This window comes from Gymnogyps californianus, chromosome 25 (assembly GCF_018139145.2).
Source record: "Gymnogyps californianus isolate 813 chromosome 25, ASM1813914v2, whole genome shotgun sequence".
NCBI classification, from domain to species: Eukaryota; Metazoa; Chordata; class Aves; order Accipitriformes; family Cathartidae; genus Gymnogyps; species Gymnogyps californianus.
In genome coordinates, this window is record NC_059495.1 from 3717360 (window position 1) to 3742980 (window position 25621).

At 59.5% G+C, this 25621-nt stretch overlaps 1 protein-coding gene across 1 annotated transcript; it reads left to right on the forward strand.

The window, feature by feature from the left end:
- The first annotated feature begins 4874 nt into the window (after positions 1 to 4874).
- On the forward strand, positions 4875 to 7665 carry SC5D (sterol-C5-desaturase). The gene is given in 6 exon segments (XM_050911023.1): positions 4875 to 5084; positions 6168 to 6300; positions 6768 to 6868; positions 7201 to 7519; positions 7522 to 7581; positions 7584 to 7665. Coding segments are annotated over 6 exon segments (864 nt in total). The 3' UTR covers positions 7625 to 7665.
- The last annotated feature ends 17956 nt before the right edge of the window (positions 7666 to 25621 follow it).

The following is a 25621-nucleotide window of genomic DNA, read 5'->3' on the forward strand; positions in this document are numbered from 1 at the left end:
GTCTCTCTATCTCCCCCCTTTCCCACCATCTCACTGAGTGCCTCTGGCCCACTCCCCCACCCTGGCCTGGTCTCTCTGTCCCCCTCTCCCCCTCTCCCTGTCATCTCATCTCCCCTCTGTCAGGTTTCCTCTCTCTCTCCCCCCTCTGTCTGTTTTCTCTCTCTTTATCCGTCTCTCACCTCTGTCTGTTTTCTCTTCCCCCCTCCTTCTGTCTCCACTGTATCTATTCTGTGTCTGTCTTGTCCCTTGCTTCCTCCCTCCCTCTCTGTGTTGTGTGTCTCTCTGTGTCTTTTATTGCTCTTTTATGTGTTCTTGTTTGTCCTTGCTCTCTTCTCTGTTTTTTTGCTCTGTGTTGCCTGTCTTCTCTCTCTCTCTCTCTCTGCTATTTTGCTCCCTGTCTCCACTGAATATCTGATGTTGTGCTGTCTATCTGTCTCTTTGCCGCTGTTGTATCTCTCTCTGCCTCTTTTTGTCCTCTCTCTGCCGTGCCTCTCTGTCGTCCCTCTCTGCTCTCTCGCTCTCTGTTTGCTCTCTGCCTCTTTGCCCTCTCCCCTGTCCCTGCTGTATCTCTCTCTCTTCTTCTTTGTAGCTCCTGGCTCTCTCCTCAGTTTGTGCTTGCCTCTCTTTCTGCCCCCTGCCTCTTATGTCTGTCTTGGTGCTAATAAATGGATTCTGTGGCCAAAGAATGGAGAATAGTGTTGGTGTGTGTCCTGGTTTCGGCTGGGACAGAGTTAACTCTCTTCTTAGTAGCTGGTACAGTGCTGTGTTTTGGGTTTAGTGTGAGAATACTGTTGAGAACACGCTGATGTTCTAGTTGTTGCTAAGTAGCGCTTATCTTAAGTTAAGGATTTTTCAGTTTCCCGTGCTCTGCCAGCAAGCAGGTGTGCAAGAAGCTGGGAGGGAGCACAGCCGGGGCAGCTGACCCGAACTAGCCAAAGGGGTGTTCCATACCATGGAACGTCATGCCCAGTATATAAACAGGAGAGATGGTGGTGCTCATGAGTGTGTGTCTGTTGGTCTTTCTTTAGAGGGTTTATCTGACTGTCCCAACAATGATGGTGAAGGAGCGCCTGCCTGTCTGCAGTGGAGGCAACTAACTCTTTCTAGTGGAGACGATGATGGAGGGGAGTGCTTGTCCGTCACTACTGGAGGGAGCCAAGTGGCCCGACAGTGCTTATCAGAGGTGGCGAACTAACTTTGTCGGCGATGCTCCCAAGGACCAGCTGACTGTCTGTAATGAGGGAGGCAGACTCTCTCACTGCCTGTGTAGCTGGTGATGACTGCCTGGCTCTTGTTGTTGGGGGTAGCTAGCCAGCTAGCCAGCTAGCCAACTAACTCTCTGTGGTGGTGATGCTCTTGATGACGGGGTGCCTTGGCGGTGACGAGCGCCTGTCTGTCTTGGTAGGTGGGGTCTCAGTCCCTTGTCAATGGTGCGGAGGTGTGCCCGGCTGTATCGGCGGTGCCGGTGGGACATGGCAGAGGAGGAGGACGCCCGCTGTGACTTTCTTCATTGCTCTGACCGGGGGGGCACTGGCAGTGCCAGCAAGCGAGCCGGGGAGTCGGTGGGTAGGTGAAGGGGGTGGAGGGTGCGCCGGCAGAGCGCGGGAGCTGTCCAGGTGCTGGAGCCGCCCCTTTCAGGGGTGGAAGGCCGCCGTCAGGTCCCCCCCGAGCCTTCTCTTCGCTGGGCTGAACCACCCTGGCACTCTCAGCCTGTCCAACGGGAGAGCTGTTCCATCCCTCGGACCGTTTTTGTGGCTCTCCTCTGGACCCACTGTGACAGGTCCGTGTCTTTCCCACGCTGAGGGCTCCGGAGCCGGACGCAGCTCTGCCTCAAGTTCGGCTTCGGCCTTTCATATTCTCTCCCAACCTACATGAGCAACCTGCTTCCACCAAGCCTGCCCCCCCCCCCCATCTAACCGTACATCTGTGATTCCCCCATCCCAGAAGCGCTGTCCGGCATGGGGCCCTCTCACCTTCTCTAAGGCCAGGGGTCACCTGGCACCCTGCTCTGTCACCAGGGGTCCCTCCAAACTGCCCAACCACCCTCGACGGGCTCTGCAGCTCCTCCTGCCACGGTGTCATCACCAAGCTTACCGATTGGCTTTCTGATGAACTGACCGTCTTCCTTACAGACTCTGGACTTCCTTACTGACCGACCGAGACACCAGTCGGTCCCAGTGGCCGCCTCCCCAACAGGAACATCATGCAGATGCAGCCCTGCCGTTGGGCCATGGGAAACACCACCGGGGACCAGGCAGTGCCCTGCTTCACCTAACTCCTAGAGCCTCGGCCTCCAGCTGATGGCTGGCGTGCCATAGCTACTTCTACGCACTCTACCTTTTACAGCCACAGGCCCTTGTCCTGCTACAAGAGGCGCCGATCACAAGTATCCCTGTTTCTCCCATGAGCCCCCTTTAAAAAAGCTGGACAGGCCATGCCACAGTCACCTGGGAACCGTCTCTCCTCCGAGCCCAAGACCCCCAGCCTCTCTATATGGGACTGGCACACTGGCCCTGCGAACGTTCCCATGGCCCTCCTCCTGCCCCCACCTGGGTCTTTCTTGTGCTGGTCTCGCCGGGATGGCATACAGGGCTCCAGGTGGGTTTCTGGCCAACGGGCCTGAGCAGGGGGACCGCCTCCCTCAACCTCCTAGCCATGCTTCTCCCGACAGGGGCCAGGAAACTGTCAGCTTCCCGGGCGGCAGGTGAGTGCGCCTCACCGCCTCCTGCCCCATTGCCAATCCGCCGCGGTCCCTGAGTGCTTCTCCACAGGGTGGCTTCCACGCAGCGCACCACTCGCTCATCCTTCATCCTGGGGATGGCCCCAACCCAGATGCCAGCCCTTGCACAGAGACATCCCACTTGACATGCAGGCCCTCCTCCCCGTCAAGGGCCTTGTGCTGCTGCTATCCCTCAACAGCATCGCCCGTGCAGAGACTTGCCCGCAGCACGCCCACGGCATGACCCTGACGCCACCTCTTCCATGCCCCCCGAAAGTCATAGGGCCCTTGTGCCCAACCGAGGGGAGGGGCTGCTACTGGCTCCAAGGCTAATCCTGAGCCCCAAAGCTCACGTGTCAGGGGCTATGGGGCCAGCGCCGGCACGCTCTGTATCGCCGGGCCCCTTGCTCCCTGTGGACGGACCTGAGGTCGAGGGAAGAGGTGGGAGAGGGTGCAGGGAACTCTTCGCTGGCCTGGCTGCTGGGACCTTGACTGCCAAGTGACCCTAGATCCCACCAAATGCGGCACGCACAATGCCTGCACCCAGCCAGCCTCATTAAGTCACTTGCCCAAGTAAGACGCCAGGCAATGCTGCCTGCATACCTGTTAGACACAACTTCCTGCATTGGCTGCTGATTCGGCGCTGCACCTCCGCATTCCCTGCCGCTGTGCCAGCAGGTACAGTGACCCAGCTTCTCCCAAAGACTGTTGCTCCACTCCCTCTAACCAGGTTGCACTAACAAAACCCATGCAGACGCCCCGGTCAGCTGCACCCTGTCTGCGGGACAGAGCCCCGGGCCGGCTCCCTTGGCATCCATCCTCTGCCTTCCACCTACACGCCGCTTCCCGTGCCGCCACCCTCACGTCCCGCTGTCAGGGTCCCCAAGCGCTGCACCCGCGCCCTCCACGACCCCGCAGCTTTCGCCTGTCCCCGAGGCTCTCCCGCCACGAGGGATGGCCACCTGCGCAGCCCTACTAAGCGGGGAAGGGGCCCAAAACCACCCCCGCGCTCCAGCCTGCCTCCCTCCCTCCCTCCCACGCCACCCGGGGACACGAGTGGCCCCGCAGTTTCGGGGGCCCCCCGCGGAGCACCGCACGCCCTGCACCCCCCTCCCTCCCCCCCCCGCCGGCCCTGTCCCCGCGCCCCGCCCCGGCGCGACGTCACCGCCCGCGGTGGCGCGAGCCGCTCCGGCGGTGACGTCGCGTGGCGCTACCGGGCGGCACCGCCCCTCCCCGCCCACCGCCGCGCCGGGACCCGCAGGCAAGTACCGGGGTACGGGGCGCGGAGGAGGGGGGGGCACCGCGGCTCGGGCGCCGAGCGGAGCCTCCCCCGGCGACGGTTCCGCGTCCCCCGCGCTGGCACGCACGCAGCCACCCGCGGGCAGAGCGCCCGTGCGCGGCACCGCGCCGGCCCCGTCACCCACGGCTCGGACCCGCGGGACGCCCCGTTTCCTCCGCCCCTGCACCGGGCCGCCCCCCCCACCTCCTTCCCCGCCGCGGCGGCATGGGGAGAACTTGCCGTCTCGCCTGCGCCTGCAAAACACACTGACCCCCCCACGCCGTGCGCCGACACGAGCAACGCGGCCCTTCGCCTCTCCCACTGCCGCCCTCCCTGCCCGTGTACTGTCCGGTCTCTGCCAGGAGCTTTCCACGGCGGCACCGGGACCCCCGAGGAGCGCTGCTGGAATCGCCTTGCGGGACCCGAAACCGGGCCGGGGGCCCCGGACCGCTGAGACAGCCACTGCCACGGTCCCTGGGTGCCATGTGCTGCCTGAGAAGGACGCCCTGGTCCCCAAAACCTACATCCCACTGCCACCCTTTCCCCAGCACGGGACCCTGCCATACATGCTCTCTCCCACAGTGAGAGGACACAGAAACAGGGGAGCCCCCCCACTTCTGCATCTTCCATGGTCCATGCTTTATACCCCACAACCTACGTCTCCCAGACCCGGCTGAGGTGATCTGGACAGACAGCTAACCTCTGCACTGCCATGACCCACCAGCACCCTGCTGCCCGTGCCCCAGCAGGTGCCCGATCTTCTGCGCTGCTTGGACCAGGCCCCTACGGCCCCAGGGACGGACAGGGGCTGGAGAGACAGGGGACACCTTCTGTGACTGGTCACATCAACCATCTCTCTTTCTTGCAGGAGCCGCCATGGATCTGGTCCTGGACGCTGCCGACCGGAACCTCCTCACACCCTACGTGTACCCCGCCAGCTGGCCTGAAGGTGAGCCCTGCCGCCAGCTCCTCAGCCTCTTCGTCATCACCAACCTGGGGGCACTCGCCCTCTACCTGCTCTTCGGCACCCTCAGCTACTACTTCATCTTTGACCACGAACTCAAGAAACATCCCCAGTTCCTAGAGGTGGGTGCGCCCCGCGCCACCCCCTTGGCGCCCCACCGCGTGCCGCTTTGCCCGCGCCACGTGCCACCAGTGTCCCCCTTGCCGTCCCCTGGTTGGAGGCCATTCCAAATGACGCGTACTGACGCCATGGCGCAGGCTGTCCCCGCTGCCTGTTTGCTATCTGCTCTTGCTTGCGCCTTAAGGGATGCTTTTCTCCCATGTAACAACCCCTGCCCTGCCCACTGCTCACGAGACGCCCCCCCCCTTGACCACTAAACCGAGCCCCTAGAAACCCCCTGAAGACATGATGACACTGAGACCAGCTCAGAGCCTGCCACTGACATCAGGGCCCGGCGGAGACGCTGGACCGCCCAGTCCTCCCAAGGCCGGGACTTCTCGCTCCGGGTGTGGGTAGTCTCCCTGCCCGCTAAACACCCAGCCCTACAGATACACCCGTCACATTGTGCTCTCCATCCTTGACCACCACAAACCGCCTCGCTCCAGAAACAGCGACGGCCCTGGGGTCCCCAGCCACTCCAAAAGTACACTGTCCCCCTACACACCCAAACCAACGACACCCGCCCTGGTGCCCTACATTCCCCTGCACACATCGCTCCCTGGGCGATGGCAGTCCAAGCTCCTTCACCATGGCGATTGTTGCTCACGTGTGTCACGGCTCGAGGCTGGCCGCCGACACGCGCGTGCGGACTGATGTCCATTTTGGTGCACCGCTTTTGCGAGTTCAACGGCCACCCGGCCCGTGACAACAAACGCACCCCTTGGCCCTCGGTGCCCGCCTGTGCGGGGCCCTCAGTCATCCCTGACCAGAAACAAGTACCACTGGCACAACGCATTAGACCCGACACCCAGCGCCAGCCGTGCCCTGCCCCGAGCACAGCTCTTCCCAAACGGGCGGCATGCTGCGCCCCACACCATAGCGCGGATGTCACAGCAAAGTGCCAGTGCCAAAGGCTGCCCGGCAGCCGAGACACCGGCCCTCCCTGCCTCGCGAGGGGCCAGGGCGTCGGGGCTCTCAGGTCTCTGCTTGGTTCCCGGTACGCCCTCTCCCCCTGACCCCTCTTCTTCTACTGCTGCTCCCTGCAGAACCAGGTGCGTCGGGAGATCGCCTACGCGCTGCGCTCCCTCCCCTGGATCAGCGTGCCCACCGTTGCCCTGTTCTTCGCTGAGGTGCGGGGCTACAGCAAGCTCTATGACAACATCGAGGACTCCCCGTACGGTGAGCTGCTCCCCTGCACCCCTCCACCAGCGCCAGCGCCCTCTCCCCTCCGGCGCAGGCGGCATGCCTCCATTTCTCCTGATGACAGCGCACCTTGTACGAGCCCCAGAAAATCCACCGGGTACCTCCTGCCTCGAGCTGGTCCCATCTATTAGTCATAACCCCAAGTTCCCGTTATGCTGACATGAGGAGGCACCCATACCCCGCGAGGTCGGGGCATGACGGCCCACTCGACACGCGCCCCGCCTCCCCAAAAGAAGGCCTTCCTTTTCCCAGGCATGGCTCCTGACAAACACGCTCCCGAGTCACGGGAGACCATCCAACCCTCTCGCCACATCTTCTTGACGGGACAGACCCCGCTGCAACCCGCATGCACCCCCCGCTGCAAGGGCCGTCGCGGCTCCTCGCTGGCCCTTGCCATCTCCAGGTGCCTGTGGGCACTGCCCCTAACATCCCTGTTCCCCCAGGCTGGTCAGGCGTCTTCCTCAGCATGCTGTCCTTCCTCTTCTTCACCGACATGGGCATCTATTGGATACACCGCGCTCTCCACCACAAACTGCTCTATAAGGTATGAGACGGGACGGCAGGCTCCGGGCAAGAGCCCTCACCCCATGCTGTGGCTGTGGCCGAGCTGCTCCTCCTGGGGAACATGCGCCCCAGGGGTAACAGCAGGCTCAGCCCAGCTGAACGAGGTGTTCGCCTCGCCTCGGTCCACGACACGACAGGAGCTGAGAGCCCATTAGGGCACACGTCCCTCTCCCACCCTTTGGGTGGCGATGGCCCTCAGCTCCCAGGTGGCGAGTCTTTCCCCGGTCAGGGGCTCCCCTAAAAGGGGCCGGCCCGTGCGGAACTCGTGCCCACCCCTGCCTCGGGGACTGACGGCATGCCCTCTCCCCACAGCGCTTCCACAAGCCCCACCACCTCTGGAAGATCGCAACGCCCTTCGCCAGCCACGCCTTCCACCCCGTCGATGGCTTCATGCAGAGCCTGCCTTACCACGTCTACCCCTTCCTCTTTCCCCTGCACAAAGTCACCTACTTGGGCCTCTACATCTTTGTCAACGTCTGGACCATCTCCATTCACGATGGCGACTACCGTGTCCCCCGCCTCCTGCGGCACGTCATCAACGGCTCAGCCCACCACACCGACCACCACTTGTACTTTGACTACAACTATGGGCAGTACTTCACCCTCTGGGACAAGATCGGCGGCTCCTACAAGAGCCCACGGCCTTTGAGGGCAAAGGCCCCCACGACTACTTGCGTAAGCTCCGAGAGAAAGGCCGGGGGTGCCCGATGGCCCCCTGGCCACCAAGACCGAGTAGGGTGTCCCCCGGCCCAGCCCTTCTCCAGGATGAGATTCCCCGGCCGGATCTTGTCCTGTTCCTCCCCAGCCTCTCGAGACTACTTTCCCACGGACAAAGAGCCCCCGTCCCTCGACGGCGCGTCCGGCGCGGGGCGATTCTCGGCGAGCGCTCTGGCCCACCTCTGCTCCCGAAACAGCGGTGTCCAGCCTCGCTCTACACCACAGACCTGCCCTGCTCCCCCTATTGCTCCCCCTCCCGGCTGCCTTTGGATCTCCGCTAAGGTCCCTGTGCTGCTTTAGTACTGTGCTGCTGCTTTACAAAAAGAACAAGAATGTGGCACAAATAGAACAAGAACGTGGCTCGTGGCAGGGTCTCCATCCATCTGTGCTGCACACCTTCGTCGCCGATTTGCCATTGCCATCGTGGAGTCCATCGAGTTGAGTCGAATCGAGTCGATTCAAGAGACTGACGCCGCTACTTTTTTTTCTGAGCTGTATTTCACGAAAAAAAGCCGCAAACACCTACCTTTCAGAGATGGCGCGGGTCCTCCCGATGGCTCCTCGGTACGGCGAGGGCTCGGCCTCGAGACGCGGCGGGACTCCTCGGCGCTTGATGCGCTCTCCTCCTTCCTCTTGCCTGGGGACGTCCCGCGGGGCACTGATGGGACACATCCTGGCAACGGCATGCCTATAGGACAAAGATGAGCTTTGAGTTCCATGGAACCCTCGAGCTCCCTGAGAACATTGAGGGGGGGAAGAAGAGGGAACAGGCGCCTGGAGGCGAGGGTGGGGACTTCTCCTCACTCGAGGGTTCGTGGATGGCTTTCCCTCTTAACACCTGGCGTGCTTCCTGCTGAAATCCGGTCGCCCTGCCTTTGGGTCCAATCCACATTCAATAAATCTCACTTGCCAACTTGGCTGCTGTTTGGTCCCTTTGCTCTCGCTCCTGATGCCATGTGAAGCCTTCTGGAGCACCCTATTTCTCCCCTACGACACCCATGACAGGCTGACCCCGCGCCGTGCTGGCAGCAAATACGCGCATCGCCCCCTCCCCTCTTGCCGAAATGGCAAAGGGGACAGGGAAAATAGCACTGACTGCCAGCCCCTGCGACCTCTCCTCCTGCAGGGCGGCCGCGAGGACTTGACCTGTCTGCACACAGGGTACGGATGCCGAGAGCCTCAGAGGCCCTGCTGACACCCCTGTCGCTTCCTGCCCCGCGTGGCTCGGAGAGGACGAGGTCCCAGCACAGGCTGAGCCCAGAGAACTGCCAACTGGGCTCAGTTAGGGAACTGACTCCCTAACAACGTTAGTCCCTTGGGAAGAGCTCCAGGCATTCTCATCACCCTGTCTCTCCGCCTTCACTGAGCCTAGTGCACGGTGATGGCCTTGCCAACGCCTAAACCCCACGTGCACAAAACCACTGGCAGTAACAGCCAGGGGGTTTGGGCACATGTCCGGCTCGGGGCAGACAGTCCCTGGGAAGATGCTTGGGGAGCAAGAGGCAGCCAACTGCCAAACCTGGCCACATTGGAGCTGGTGGGCCGCGTGAGCCCGGCTGAGTCGTCACCTCGCCCAGCTCCACGAGCTGAGAGGTGAGACACCCCGGGGGCCGCCGGCCACCACTGCCTCTCGCCGATGTCCCTCCTGCGGACAACCTGCCTGCACCCAGGCCCTCACAAAAACACCCGTGGGAAATCCCTGGGGACTGGCTGCATGCCACGGGCAGGAGGACCGGCAGGGTCGCCCTGATGGCTCTATCCAGCCACGACAAAGCCCCTCGTTTTTACGGCAAGTCGCGCTCCAGCCTCTACGTGCTGCGCAAGCGGCATTTTCCTCCGCCTCGCTGGCTCCGAGGCCAGCCCACGCCAATGCTCACGCGGCCAAACATGCGGGTGGACGTTCTCAACTCCTCACAGCAGCTCTGTGCCGCTGCTACGCACGCACATAAACGTACCTTGGGCACCTTGATTTCTGTGCTCCCCTTCTTCTTTCATCACCTCCCCAGAGCGCTTCTCATTGTACAGCCTGTCTCCTGCCTGGCATGCGCGCCCGACCCTGACCCTTAGCCAGGAAGGTAGCGCCTCTGTACAAAAGGCATTGCTTCGCCTGGCACCTTTACGACTGAGGGTGGTCTCCATTATTTTTACATTTAACGGTGCTTCCCTGCAACTGTCCGTGGTAGGGCACAACCACTTGGTTCTGACAGCTCAGGGAACACACGGTACATGGGTCACGTACTCCCAGCAGGGAACCGCTATGGACATCCCTCGGAGGAAGGAAATGGGGGGGAGCCCACGTGCGTTCCTCCCTATGAGCTGGTGTGGAGGAAAGAGCGGACGGCTCTCTGGCCACGCACGGTGCCAGGGTACCCGAGCGCAGGTTGCGCTCCCTCTGCGGTGCACGGGTGGTGCTAAGCGGGACATACCAAAACACAAAATGCACACAGGGCCGAGTTCCCCGTGCTTGGCACCATGCACATGACAACACCTCGCCAGACCTGGGCTCCTGCCCGCAAGCCACGTGCTGCTCCGCACCCCAGGGACGCCTCACGCTCTGATGCTTACTGCAAGCCCTGCCTTTGACTGTGGCAAAGGCAAAACCCTCTGTAAGCTCGACCGCTTCAACCGCACACCCCTGAAAATGAGGAACAGGACAGAGGCGACACATGACGGGTCAGAGGAAATAAACCATCAGCCTCCAGTCGATGTGAGCCCTCTGCCTACCTCCAGGAGCCACGTGCACTCCTCCAGGTGAGGGGCTGCATAGGGGTTCGCCCATGGTCAGCGTGAGGGCCACCCGCACAACGTGGTGAAGTGAGGCAAAGGAGGTCCCAGACATATAGATGAATTCCCAAAAGCCACGCATGGAAGTGAAGTTTAAACCTCGTGAGGACTGCTGCCCTACAACCAGCAATACACACATGAGACAGAGCTGAATTTACATGCATGTGCAAAGGCAGGGCCAGGCGTTTCACACAAGGGGACCCTGAGCAAAGTGGAAAAAGGACTGGGTCAAAAGCCTGACCCAAGCCTCAGTGGCACATTCTGCTATCCCACCGTGGGCACGCTGCTTTCCCTAGCCTGGGCGAGTGACGACTACCTCCACTCTGCCCACGCCAAGCCCTGCCTCGGCAATGCCTTGCCCCGACTCGCCGAAACCCCAGAGTGGGCACCCTGTCCTGGGAGCTGCAGGGCAAGCGGTGACCCTCAGCAGCCGGCACCTTGCGGGAAAGTCCTACGAATGAAATGGCATCACCCCTGGCGCAAAGAGACCCTGCAGCCTCCCGTGATCCTTCTCCTACTTGAACACGGCCTGAGCATCTTGCATCCGTGCCAGATGTCTGCGGCACCACAACGCCTGAGGACAGGGAGATCGGGACCTGCCGGTCACACACGTGCTATGCCGAGGCCGCTGGCACAAGATGTGTCCTCCTCTGTGGCCTTGGGACACTGTACCGCAGAGAGACACAATTCTGTATTTGGGACCCTGATGCTGCTGTTACCACAAGATGGGGGTGTTGCTCGTGGCACGCCGGCAGCAGGAGCGGCACCTGTGTGGACAGCCTTCCTCCTCCTCCTCCTCGTTGCCCCAGAAGCATGGGGCCCAGAGGCAGGAGCAGCTTTGCCATGCCAGCTCTGCCAGAGGACGTGCGCAGGGTGTCCCGGAGCCGTCGAGACTGCATGAGGCATGGTGGCACGCTGAGGACAATCCCATGAGACGCACAGAAAGCTACAGAGCCTGACAGGACCATCCTGGTGTGGTCCTTGCATTGCGCCCACCCAGCTTGCCCGCTCCCCATCACGCAGGCTGAGACAGCCCTTGTCCCTCCATCCCCTCCCTCCCGAGGCACCTGGCCATGCAGCCTTGCGACCAGGCGACATCAACCCCAGCGCCTCCGAGGAGGTCTTGAGCGCGCACGTGTGCCCGCCGCTTTGGACTCTGTTGCATCCCCTCGCCCCAGATTCACACTCCCCTACCCCGTGGCTCCCCTCATTCCCCTCTAAACCCTGGTACCCCAGCAAATTACAAGACCCCGGTCACCCACTTACAGACATGACCCAGTTAAGCCCCACCAAAGGGGCCGGCATTGAACGGGCTGGCGGTGCGGCCGGGGTGCCGGACGCGCCAACCTCTATCTTGGGAGGCCTCTCCCGCCACGTGTGGTTTTGCGGTTGGCCGCAGACAAGGCAGAGGCGGACCAAGACCTCTGAACCCGAGAGCTGTGGCCAGGGTGCCCAGACTGACAGCCAGCACGAGCAACTCCCCTGCTCTGCTGAATACCTGTCCTGGCCGGTGCTTCATGCGGTCCTCAATAGTGACCACAAGGCATGGCTCAAGAGCTGAAGGGTTTGGAGATGTCCCGACCTAGCCACATCTCCCACCCATTTCCGCATGGCTGAAGATGACCTCAGCACCGTTGCGTGCCACTGGGTGAGCCGGGCTAAGCACCGGTCCCCGGAGCGCCATGTCTCTCATCTGCCCGCAGGCCCCCTCAGCACCACGGGATTTGCCCGAGACCCAGCTTCCTGCTGGCCCCCAAAAGAATGGCGAGCCCACTGCGGCCCGTCAGGGTTAGGAGACCCAACCGCTTGAGCAGCAAGCCAGCCGGTGTGCTGAGAAGGACAGATAGACAGCTGGATGCAGCACAAGAGAACGAGTTACACACAAAGATGGGGAGACACGTGGTGCAGCAGGACCGGTCGGTGGAGCCCTAAGTGACGCAAAGGGACTGCTTGGGCAAATGCCCCAGGGATCCCCAGCAAGTGACTACTTTAGCAAATGCCCCTTTTCATGCAGCCTCTTCTATACATAAAGCCACAGGTTCTGAGTTGCTGCAGTTTACGACGATTAGGATGTACATTTGGAGAAGTCCTTAAACCCAAGAGAAAAGCACAGCACACAAAAGTGCATTTGTGACCCACAGCACTTTGCACCGGCCTCTGCTAGTCACAAATGCACATTGCAAAAAAAGAGGGCTCCCCAGGCTCATGTTGGACCCTGTAGCTCACCCCAGCGGGGGTCTCCCGGTAAAACCCCCAGGCCACTCATCACACATACTCTTCCCATATTCACGGCAAGCGCTGGCCCGGCAAGGGGATGCGCCCGTGCCTGACCGGCAAGGACCCAAACTGCCATGAATCCACACCTACTATCATCAGCATCACACTTCTACGAGGAGAAAACGGCGGCAAAGCCAGCTCTGACCTCCTCCCAGCCATGTCGCGCGGCGGGACCACATGGCATAAAAGAGCCCCCATTTCCCGCCGCCACAGGCGGGTACCGCTGCTGCTCTCGGCTGCCCGTGACAGAGAGCTGCGCCCCTCATCGCTATGCTACAGCAATGCAACAGCGATGCCCACCATCAAGGCTGCCGCTTTATCCCTGCCCCCTTGCACAGAGCCCTGCCGCTGCCCGCCGGAGGGGAGCCAGTATCGCCCCTCACCTCCCGGCAGCCCCGCCAGCCCAACTGGGGCGAAGGAGGACCGAGAGAGGCCACCACTGCCGCGTGCTGCACTGCTTGGCTTTGCCACTCCCTCTCGAAACCCGTTGTGTCTGTTTATCCTCTCCTCCCGCCCTGCCCCAGCTGCCGGCCAGCCACGATGGCTGGCCACTGCTGCTGTGACAGATGCTAAGTATGGAGCCTCCATCGCGGGAGATGCGCGTGCTAATGCGGCAGCTCGTACGCCAATGTGACAATTACATACAGTAATTAGCCCGCATGGTAATTTCTACATGAGGAAACGACAGCAGACGCAGATAATGGCTCCTGCTTCACGTGCTGGCAAACCTGCAGCGAGATGGGCTTATTAACGACTGCACGCTGGGTGACGGGAGCACAATTTATGGCGAGCGTCTTTGCTTTCCACGCTGGAAACGGCAGCCTGTGTAGCTGCTCCTTTCCCTTAGCCTGCACAGCATCTATTTGCAGAAGTGCCCCTCGCTCCCAGTTTCAGCTCCGGCTTTTGGCACACCCTCTTGGCCATGTGTAGCGGCACCACTCCACCGATATCGATGGGGATTTGCCAGTCTGCACCTGCCTGCTCCCGTGCTCCGCCAGCGGCGGAGGTGGGATTCGGGAGCTATTCTTGGTGATGCACAGATGCAAATCGCTCCTCAGCCTTTCCTGCTCCGGTTCCCTGACCCCCCCGCCCATGCACTTTGCCTGATGTCGGAGCCTTTTCTGCCGCTGCTGATGTGCCCCAGCTTGCTAGTCTTGTCTGCAATAGCTTGCCTGTCCCATCACACCCAGAGCACTTGCTTGCTTCCTTTCATCTAGTACATGATGCTCTTCCACACATCAGGCAGTGCACATTCATGTACCGCATCCTGCACACTAAACACCATCCTTCTCAGAGAGACCCCAGGCGCAAAAAGCAACACGCGATGCGCAAGCGTAACAATTGGATGCCTCCAGTGAAAGCCCTTAGCCGCTGCCTGCAGCAAACATGTACAACCACCATCCACCTCCGATGAAGGCTCTGAGGCCAAACCCACAAGCAGGTTGACATCTTCCCTCGGACCTGCCGACGGCCACTGACGGCACGGAAATGCCATCCATCTCTCTCATCGGGAGCCAGGTTGTGCTGCCGACCCGCCTGCCTGGCCTGCCTGGTTTTGGCACCGTTTCCTGGACAACTCTTTGTGAATCTGCCTGGACAACTAAATGCCTGCGCCAGCATCTTCTCTGCAGCAGGGGCTGTGACCGGCCCCGCATCCTCGCTCTGCACCCCTCACCTAACCCCTGAAACCAGATGCATCTACCCGAGAGCCCATCCTGAGGTGGCAGAAAGGCACGGCCGTCCTCGGTGGGCGGCCACGGGCCCTGGCCGGCCCCATTTGCAAGAGGATGCTGACAACTGGCTGACGCTGCCTGTGGCGGACCACGGTCCGGCAACCCTCGTCGAGGCTCTGCGGAGCCCCCGCACCCTGACAATCGTGCCCTCTGCCTCGGCTGAGGTATCCGGAGAGGAACATCCCTGTGCACGCACGCCCTACACCTCATGGCTTTTCTTCATTAAAGAAAATATTTACACACCCACACCCTGACACAGACATGTATATATAAATCTGTACAATTTTCTATGTGTGTATATATATACACATTTTTATATATAAACATATATTTTGGTATATTTATAATAAATATTTATATACATATTTTTATATAGAGATATATATTTATATGCACATCTAAATGTGTATATAACTATATATCTTTATATATGCATATAAAGATACACCCACGCATGTAAATATATATATATACACATTTTATATATATATATACACTTTATCTATATATATAAGGCCCATGAATGAGATTCTGCTGACTCCCAGTGGAGGAAGATGCTCTTTGACAGCTCCATTTTTTAAAAAGGACAGTGTGACCGGAGCCTGGAGGGACATGTACTTCAGCCGATGCGTAGGAAACCAATGATACTTAAAATCATCCATGCTCGCCTGAAACGCAGATACTATATGGATTCTGTAAATGCTCCAGTAGATTTATTGCTACATAAAAGGGTCTGCAGACACAGGAGAGGGATGTGGCTGCTGCATTACACATGTCCAGTCCCGCTGGGGACAGGCTCCCGGGGAACGTCACCCCCTGCAACACCCCTCCCGCTAGGAAGTCTCCGTGCCTCTTGCAAAACACATGCTCATCAGCGAGGTACGGTTACTAGTCCTTAGCCAAGGACGGCTGGGAGTGGATCCTGCCAGCCGTAAGTGTGAGACTGGGCACCATCATTGTCCTTCGACCCCGCGAGCAGCTAGCACCATCTGCAGAATGAGTGGGAGTGATCGCAACCCCGCCGTTATCACTGCCCTGCGGCTGACCTGCCGGTCGCCGAGCGAGCCGCCCGTGATGCCGTTCCCTTACGATGGCAACACATACCCAAGGAGACATTTACCTTCCCGACTCAAAGCCATACTGCCACAAAGCGCAGCCCCGAACAACAATGCATGCGGCAGCCGTGGCGCTGCAAGAAGCTGCCGGAAAGGAGAGGTTCCCTTGTCACCGGTCAGAACTCGAGAGACTGGCAGCGGACCTAGCGACACTTTGCAGTCCCTGGCTATCTCCCTTTTTTCCCAGGCACGGATCAAACCTGTTACCCTTGAATCCATTCAAAACCCACACGGACACAATGCTTGGCTGATAACCTCTGCCTTGCCTCCGTTCACCTACACGTAGGCGAAAATCTGACCCCAGCATCTCTGGCACAGCCATCCCCTAAAGGGACAGTGCGCTTGCGTGGCACGGACCCGGCTCTCACAAAGTCTGTTGGTCCTCGGGGTGCCCGGATGCCTCCCTGTCCGCTTCCACGCGGACAGAGCCTCGCTGGTTTCGGATGTGCAGAAGAGGCGCCGAGATGCGGCTCTGCACGTGCCTGGTGACTTGGAAGCCTCCAGCCCTGCAAGGAGCTAGCCTTGCTGACAAAATACGTTACGGATTTGACAGATGATCTATCCCTTTCCAGGTACAATGTCCTTCCAGACACCTACTGCGTGACACCGCTTTGCAAGCAGGCTGAGACAAGATTGGAGTCTCCTGCTTGTGTACCCAAATGAATATGCTGCGTACCCTCCAGAAGTACCTTCTGCTCCATTTGGCAGGCCTGCTACCCTTCAGAATCGGATCAACCTTGGGGCTATCCTTCCCACACAGCACTACCTTCCTCTGAAGATAGCTGCAACTGATCTTTTGGGAGACTGATTTACTTTGGGAACTACACAGAGGCCAATCTGCCTGGAAAATGGCTCCCTTGGAAAAGATAATGCATTTCCATGCCTCTGTCTCAACCGTATGGCTTTTACCTCAGGCTACGCACAGGTTAATTAAAACCTCCATCCTCCCGCTGAGCATCCCTGGGACCCACATCGAGGCCTTCTTGCTACGCAAGGGGAATTTGGGCCCCGGGTTTTGACTCGAACCCGTTTGCTTGGCATTTGAGCAGATAAATCAGGGACACGTTTGTGCAGGGAGCCTGGCAGCAATCCACACTGTCGCGGTGCCAGGGAGCGAGTGCCACGCGTGGGGACCAAGACCTCCCTCTCCTGCCATTGGGGTGATGCCACTCCGAAATCCCCCCATCCCTACTCTCGCCCGCTTCGCTTGCCAGGCAGGTGCCAGACATGGACTGGGAGGGACGTATTGCGGCTTCTCAAGCACAATACACGGCACAACGTGACTTTGTTGGGCTCGCGCTGCTGGCCGCACCATATTTTGCCCTAGTTTGCATGGAATTTCTTCCCAGCTTGTCTGTCATTCACCTGGCTGCAAGCGCCTACAGACAGGATAAAGTGACAAGAGACTCGGGGTGATGCGATCGCCCTCACTGCTGAGACCGTGCAGCGGGGCAGAGAGGTGCGGTGACCCGCTCGGGGTACTGGGGGAGCTGAGCCACGGGGCTGGTACGTGCATCTCTGCGAAACCCTCTCTGCCAGCCACGTCATAAGCCAGATTACTCTTTTTCACTAATCTGGTTATTAAACCCAAGATACAGACCATCCCGCTCACCACCCCCCGAGTCCAGCTGACGAGCCCCAGCCCGAAGGCGGGGATCATCACTGAAGAACCTTTACAACCATGGCATGGGGCACAGCTTCCCCTGCCTGCGGCCGCTGCCAGGCTTTGGCCCTTCTTAGACGCGGATGGAGAGGAGGGGAAACCCTAGCCTGAGCGAGTCCAGCTAAGCCCAAAGCATCGTCACGCTGCAGGCTGCTGCTGGCCAGCAGTGCCGGGTAACAACAGACATGGGTTTTGTCCCATCCCGTCCATCACCCCAGTTAGCTGCCGCCTCCGTCCCTGCCCACGTTCGCCGCCTGTTTGGCCTGTCTCTTTTCCCTCCTTGGCTGTCTCGGGGGACTGCTCGCCCCTGTGGCAATAACGAGCAGCTTTGCTGGAGCTCTGTAACTGGTGAGATCTGAGAGCTGTAGGAAATGATTACTGCTCGGGATTTTGAGCCAGGGATTCCTGGCTTGAGGGTGCAGAGAGGGAAAGGAAAGGATTAGTGACCTGCAGTGCTCAGTTTATGCCCCATTGAGAGATTTGGCTCCTCTGGGAAAAAAGCTGCCAATTGTTCACATCAAAGCTAGAAGACCCACAGATCAACATCGAAGTGACTGCTCAGAGCGGTGCCTTGCAGAACTTCCCAAAGGACGGGCACTGTGGCATGCAGACACAACTCGGCCATGCTGAGCTCCCTGTCCACGCCGGAGGGGATCGCTCCTCGGGCCTCTGCTCTCTTGGCAGACGCCGGATCCCGAAAATGTGACGCGTGGCGGTCCCGAGGTGGGTGGGAGGGCTCGGAGGTCCCATCCCCTGAGACCTTTGGTTTAAAGGCAGGTCCTGCCAAGACCAGGTGATTTTCTCTTTGAAAGCTCCCTGCATCCTACGACCCTGCAACAAGGGCCCGCTTTCCCAGGAGAGGCGTGCTCTCTCGCTTCCCAGATGAGCCAGAACAAAAGCGAATTGCCAGCCCTGCTCAGAGACCTGCCCGCTCAGCACACAGCTTGAGTTGCTCGCTCCAGGAGCGGCCCTTCTTCCCGCAGCAGCGGCGGGCTCTCGTCCCCGGCATCCCCGTGCACCAAGCTCTCTGCCACGTCGGGGCTGAGATCGGACTCCGACGGCGGGGCAGGCTGTTTTACTCCCTGACTCAACTCCAGCAACATGCAATGCGTCCTTTAAACAACTCTATCCACTCTCTCAGTGAGGCTCTGTGGGGGACGGCTGTTCCGGCCTCCGCGGTGCCCTAAACCCTCCGGGACCTCTAGAGCTGCGCCAGGGAAAGGCGAGGGGGAGAGGGGAAGGAAAACCGGGGGGCCGGGGGCGCCTCGCCTCGCTCTCGGAGTTCACAGCGTTTGCTGCTGATGAAATCCAGATGGACCTTAAAATAAACTCTGCTCTGTTCCCCCTCTCCTTTACGGCAGGAGACGGGTTCTTTTTTCAAGAAACAAAAAAAAATACCTTGGCAAAGGAAATGTGTATTTCCCTCCGCAAAGAAAGAGCTATTCATCTGTTAGCATTTACCAGCGCGAAGTTCACCCGAGAGGTCCTTGCTACCGCTCTCTCCCTCGTGCTCACCACAGCGACCTGGCGGGAGGGAGTCCCACGGGGGGGACGGGGACACTTCTCAGCTCTGTGCGTGAGCAGACAGTCGCGTTGCTCAGAGTGCCCTGTGAGGAGCACGAAACAGAGGCTGGGAGGAAGATGGCAAACTGCCCCCACATTGATTTCCTCCATTTAGAAACTGCTACAAAGCCGGTTCCTCGTTTCTTACTGTTTCTTATTCTAGTCTCCCTCTATTCCTTATTTGGGGGGGGATTTGGTGGGGCAGAGCAGGTCATTTCGCAGGCAACGGGACGGATGCTTAGAGACGGCAGCGCTTTCGGGAAATGACGCCACGGCCCTTTTGGGTCCCTCTCACCTGCCCGCCACGTCCGCTCCAGAGAGCAAACGGCTATAGGATTCCCACGCAATAAAACTCCCTTATTGAATCTGCCCTTACCCACGGTGACCTCCGGTCCTCCGGAGGGACATTACACTGAGTCAAGACCGCTAAAAGCTTTATTAGGAGGGCTTATAATTGTATTGACTCAATAATTGAAATACACTAACTAGGTTTCTAGGTGAAAGCACGTCGGGGAAAGTTCTGGACAACGTTTCTGCTATTAAAGCAAGCAAAAGAAGGGGGAGCGAGACTGCCTCGGGGCTGTCCACGGGATTTATAAGCTCCCGTTCTTTTGCTGCTGGGTCACATCCATTTTCTTTGAAGATTTCCTGACAACATTAGAAATGCCGGAATGGCTCACAAGGCAGAGAAGACACAACCCGTTAGTCTGCTCTCAGCGCCTCTGAGACGAAAGAGGCTAAAAAAAACAGGTAAGGCCTTTTCTCAGTGGCATGACTATGCCCAGAAAAACACCTTTGGCTTCCAGAGACAAGCCGGGGCCGAGCAATAGGCACAGCTCACTTCTCCCATCATCTCCCACAGTCACCCCCGCTTTGCGTCCCCCTCGGCAGGGGGGACCTGTGGCCGAGCGGGGCGCGACCCCTCGGCCCGTCACAGCAGAATGGACGGCAGACCCCTGCTCGAGCTGGTTTGCCCGGCTAGACACAGCAGCAAAAGGAGACCACGCCAACAGCAGGGAGGAAGGGGAGGAAAACAAGAGAGGAAGGGTCACCTGGCATTTGTAAGCAAGACTCTTGTTTTCCTTGCACCATCCTACACTCCCGAGGCACAATCTCAGTCGGACAAGTCATGTAACACGTATCTGCCCAAGCATGGGCTGTGATGTCCCCGGTGCTCGGCGTGAGCGGAGCTGGGTGCAGGTGAACCACCTCAGATGCACAGACCATATATTCACGCTAAGCACAGTGCTGAGACGAGCCAACATCTCCTGCCGAATGCAGAGCCTGAGACGGAGCTGCACATCCCTCCAGTCGGCAGGACAGCTGGACGCTGACTGCCGGGAGCCCGGGTAGAGCTGGCCCCAGTCCTTCCCTGCCACCTGGGCATGAACCCGCTGCTCTCCTTCTGCCTTAAATCCCCACTCCCCCTTCCCACCCCTGCTCCGTAACACCTGGGACACAGCACTGCCCAGCACCGAAAAAGGCTGCACATTACAATTTCCTTTGGTACGGCCACACGAGCCCTGGGCAGGGACAGGGCAAGTCGCTCTCTGGAAGGGATGCACGAGAGGTGCCTCTCACAGCCTGCGGCAGCACCAGGGAAATCCCTGCGTCTGGGAGTCCAGCGCTTTGGCCTGCCCCGATAAACCAGGGTTGTGGCCACTGGCAGCAGTCCTGTGCCGTCCCTGCATAACCATGCATCATCTCTGCCGCGCCAGTGAGTTACGAGGGCTACACGGGCGCGTTACCTATGCTGAGTGTTTTATGGGAGAGCACACAGCTAACTAATGACCCTGGGCAGAAAGAGCCGCTCCATCGGCACAGCTCAAACCCGCCTGCCGGGTGCCACGGGTGGGAGAGGTGGCGGGAGGGCCTGGAGGAACCCTAGGGGCCTCCAGCTTTCCACTCCCACCGGTGGCTTGGGTGAGACAGCACTCACCTTCCCAGCTCTGCCCAGGTGGAAGATGGCAGAAACTTGGGTGGAGAGCTCTGAGGGCTATCAGAACAGTACCAGGGGGAAGTCTGTCACCATAATGTATGAAATCATTTGCGCCTTTTCCTCTCTCCTCTCGACATCCATCCACGCCTTCATCTTCCCATCCAGAGGCAGATGCAGCTCCTCATCGCAGCCAACCCGCACGCTCAGCAACAAGGACCCGAGCCTATGTTACTGGCTGCTGAGCCACCCCACCGGTGGGTCCCTTGCTATTCTCTTCTCCTCGCGCCCCGGCGAGGAGCCCGACCTCACGGTGTGTCTGACCGATCGCCAGGAAAACAGCTTACCAGAAACAGCCCCCCGGCGACAGTGCTTGACAAAAACTAGACACGAAGCATTACTGTTGACCCACAGGACAATCTCCCCAATGCGTATAGACTGCATGGACCTCATAAATCTTCAGTTACAGGAAACCAAAGTTTTTACCAGCTGCTCTTCTTTCCCATTAAATGTAAGACAAAGCACAGAGCCTCAAACCAACGCTCAAAAACACATCACTGCATGAGGCCAGTAGACCTTTAAAATAGCTTCCTGGGGATGGCTGCACATCAGTAACTGCCAGAACTACCAGACACATGAATTAGACACTGCCTTGGAGAAAGAAATGGGACCAGGTGCACGTGCTGCGAGTGGGACCTCCGGGAACAGACACGAGCGGCAGAGAGCTCCCATGAGGTTGGAAAGGGTTCAAAACCACAAGCCAAGCAGATCCCACGCTGCGGGCCACCCTCCTCATGGTCAACGATGGGATTAAAGTGTCCAGAACAGCTACGGTGCCAGGACAACAACCTCTCCTGTCTACCCCTGCTCGCCTGGTGCAAGACGTTTGATCAGCATGTTCAGCATGCCAGGGAAGGGTAATGCTTGTAGAGAGCACGCGCCCCTTTTTGCCCCTGGCAGACCCAGCAGGTCCTGATGCAGAAAGGCCCCATGCTCCCACCCCAGGAGCTGCGGGGAGTGAGGCCGCGCTCGGTGGCACCAACACGGGTCCGGGGCACCGCTGTCACAACAGGATCCCCGTGCATGGGGCGCGCGGTTCCTCCACGCGTGCGCGATAGCTGCTGGCCTGGGATATGTGGGCATCTATGTGTGCAGCCACAGGTTTGTCACCTAATTTCAAACATCCCAAAACCAGCAGACAAACGGTAAGAGCAGAAGAGCAGTAGATCACCGGTACAAGCTGCAGATTGCTAGCTGCAGCAATAGAGGGGAGTGGGGCTTTCTTTGGCAACCGGCAACTTCCAGCGCCGTCCTTCCCGGCACACTGCACCCAGACCGTGCTCGGCCTGCCCCCGCCTGATGCTCCGGGGCTCCCCACGGGACCTCTCACGTTAATCACCCCTTATGCAGCCACAGGTGACATCAGTGGCAACCAGGCCTGGAACACTGTTGAACCCCAGCCTGGACACTTGCATGGGCAATCACACCGCTTCCGACCGATCCCGGGGTGCTTTAGGCCCATGTCCCAGGCTGAGGGGCACACGCTGCCGAGGGTGTGCATGGGAGGAAAAGTGCAGCTAGGCTTTTTTGGGGGGTGGCGGGAAAACCTCATGCATCCCCCAGGCAGAAGAAGCTGCAACGCTTTTATTTTATTTATTTGACTTTATTTCATTTACTTTCATTCTATTTGACTTTATTTCTTGTCGTTCCATTTCATTCTACTTCACTTCATTTCGTTTAAATTAACTTACCTTCCTTTCTTTTTATTTCACTAGGATCCCAAGCATCCTCCAAAGAGAAGAGAACACACCCGCTCGCGGCCGCCAAGCCCCGTTTCGGGGAGGGGGCCCCGAGCATCCCCCGAGGGGAGCGGGCGGCGGGGGCGGGATGCGGGCGCGGAGCGGCGCGGGGAGGCGCGGAGCGGTGCCGCTGCCCATTGCACATTCTCTCCGGGCGGCGGCGCGGCGCGGCGCTCCGCTCGGCTCCGCTCCGCTCGGCCCGGCCCCGGCGGCACGAACATGGCGACGCCGAGCAGCGGCGGGGCGCGCCGGGCCGACCCGCTCCCCCGCCGCCTCCTGCCGCTCCTGCTGCTGCTGGCGGCGGGCGGCCATTCCGCGCTGCTGCGCGCCCCGCCGCCCGCCGCCGAGCCCCCGCGGAGCCGCCGCGCCGCGCCGCGCCCGCCGGAGCCCATCCAGGTGTACGGACAGGTGAGCCGGGCCGGGAAGGGGGGAGGCCGCCCCCGCACCCCGCGGTGCACGCCCGGGCTCGGCGCAGCCCCCCCTCCCTCGCCCCCCAAAATACCGCGGGCGGCGCGTTACATCACCCCGCGGGGCGCTGCCCCCCCCCCCCGGGCAGTTGCGGTGAGCGCTTGCGGGGGGGGGGGGGGGGGGGAGGGACACGACACGGGGAAAGGGGGCACGGAGGGCGGCAGCGCCGCCGCCAGCCCCGCGCACAGCCGCTCGTCCCCGGCCCCCCGCGGTGCTGGTGCCACGAGTGGGCTGGCGGGGAAGCCGGCCGCGCCGCTCGGCCTCGGCGACAGCGCGACGCGCTGCAGCCCCCCCCCCCCCCCCCCCCCCCGTGGGTCTGCTGCGGGGGAGGCGAGTTGCACACTTGCTGCTCGGAAAATAACTTCCGCGCCTGCAAGGGTTCGAGCGGATCCCGCGTGGGGGTGGCCGGCATCCCCTCGGCGCCCGCAGCGCAGCGCAGCGCCCGGCGGGGAAGGGGCGGGTGGCGGCGGCGGGGAGGCAGGTTGCTGGCGAAGCAGCCCTGGCTACGTCTCGTAGCTCGTTCGGCGCCTGCAACTTGCCCCGTTCAAAGTGGCAGGCATTTAGACGTGAGGTACTGCTGATCTCTGCCTACAGCTATTCCCACTTCTCTTCCCGTTTCTCCCAGAGCCTTCTCAAACTAGTGGCACTGTCAGATTTGCATTTTATGCTTGCGGGTTCATTTCTAGCAAGACAAGCAGCGGTAGCAGCCGGGCGGCCAAGGGCATGCGCTAGCGAGACGGGCCAGGTCATCCCCTCAGCCGGTTCGCCAGATGGGAAAGTGAGTCCCTCCGGCTGGGGACGGGCAGCAGCTCTTTACCTAGAGATCCTGTGTTGAACATTTCTATGCTCAGAAGCGAGGCAGAGGGAGGTGATTTCTGGTAGAAGGCATTGCTATTTGTGAGGCACCGTGCCCTTCTCCATAAGGAGGGCTCCTCCGTGCATTTCTGATACATCCTCCACTGCTCGTTGAAAAAGAGGGGGAGAGGAGTTGCTCATCGCAGAAAAACATAGACACTGCTATTTCTGAAAGTATCCCTGCTCAGGCTCAATTCACTGGCAAGTTTTGCTGCCAGAACCACAAAGGCTCCCCCTCACCCCCCGCTTTTCCAGACAACCATCACTTTAGGGGTGATGAGGAATTACACTCAGGCTGCCCGGGTACCTGCTATGGAAAGCTTCAGCCTTAAAGAGTCTTACTTTATTTTTTAAACTCTCAATACACTAGACTACACTAAGTTGCCCCACTTGACCCTCCTTGCTTACACTGCCTGTGTCCCATCACATGCCTGAAAGGCTGCTGGGGGGTGGGGCAGGACCAGCCCGCAGAGGGACGAGGCACACTTGAGGAGAGGCTTCGAGCCTTCAGCGTTTGCCTCCTCGGCTAGCGCATTCCCTTCTGGGTGCCCTATAATTAATTTCCCCCTTTTGCTCCTTGTAGGATGAGAAAGAGCTGGCCATGAGGCAGGACTGGCTCTGGAGCACTGGAGGGGTGCACACGGGGCTGGTGCTGCTCCTAAAGCCCTGCTCCTGTTCCCCTGTTTAGAGGATGGGAAAAGCTGTTCCTACTCCCCTTGAAAATCTGCTTCGCCTCCTCTACCTCCTCAACGTTTGGCTGTTTTTGGCATAACACAGCTACCCCGTTTTAGAAAAAACATGACACTTGTCTCTCATCTACAGAAAGACATTTGTAGCACTTTCCCTTCCGTCTCCCCATGGCTTTATCTAACCTACCTGCCCGGGTCAGGTAGAGAGCTGCTTTGGCAGGAGCAGCCTCTATTGCCTGACATGTAGCTGCAGATCTAAGAGGGTGCGGTAACCCTGGCGCTATCCGGAACAGGACTAAGAGGAAGCAGTGGGAATTCAACAGTTTGCCACTGTTTGGTCTTTTCTCATTGCCTTAAGCTTTCAGAGGGGATTTGCCTGGAGAACAGAGTCGCTCTCACTCGTGGCATGGCGCATAGTTTCAGGCTAGCATACAAAACCTGGCCCTTCCGCTGCTTTGGGGCAGAACGCACAAATTTTAAAGCCCAGGTAGGTACTGCATGTCACCAGGAAGAGTTTATTGGCGCTAGACAACAGTTCTGAGTTTTCTCGAGCGCTACAGTGCTTTAAATCAGAGTCTGCTTTAATAAAGGGAACGAGAGGGAGCCGTGTGTCCTAGCCTCTGTTACAGATCTGACTGCACAGAATTACTAATGCCTAGGAAGCCAGAAAGCTGTGCTACACAGTGCTTGGGGGTCTCACGCCTTGTCACAAGCACCTAACGATCCCCGTGTCCCCCCCTTCCCCAGGTCTCTGGTGCTCTAATACCAGCAGAAAATCATGCAGTCAAATAAGCAGTCCTCTCAGGGACATCATTATAAGGGTCAGTGCTTGGACCGAGCATCCTAGTGCTGTGCCACTGCAGTCCCTTATCTGGGACGCATCCTGCTCCCGTGCGTTTGGCAGGTCGCTCGGCCATATGCTATGTGCTGGCTCATGCCCCGGAACTCCCTGCCCTTCCCCAGCTCTCGACTGCGGTCCCAACACGGCCTCGTGGGATGGCTTAGAGCCCAGGCTCAGCTCAGAGGCGAAGGAAAGCGCGGTGTGGGAGGTCAGTGCTGCCCGTTGCTGCCACAGGCGACGTCGCCAGGGGACCGGAGCGAGAGGGAGGGATGCATCGCACTGGCCAGAAGCAC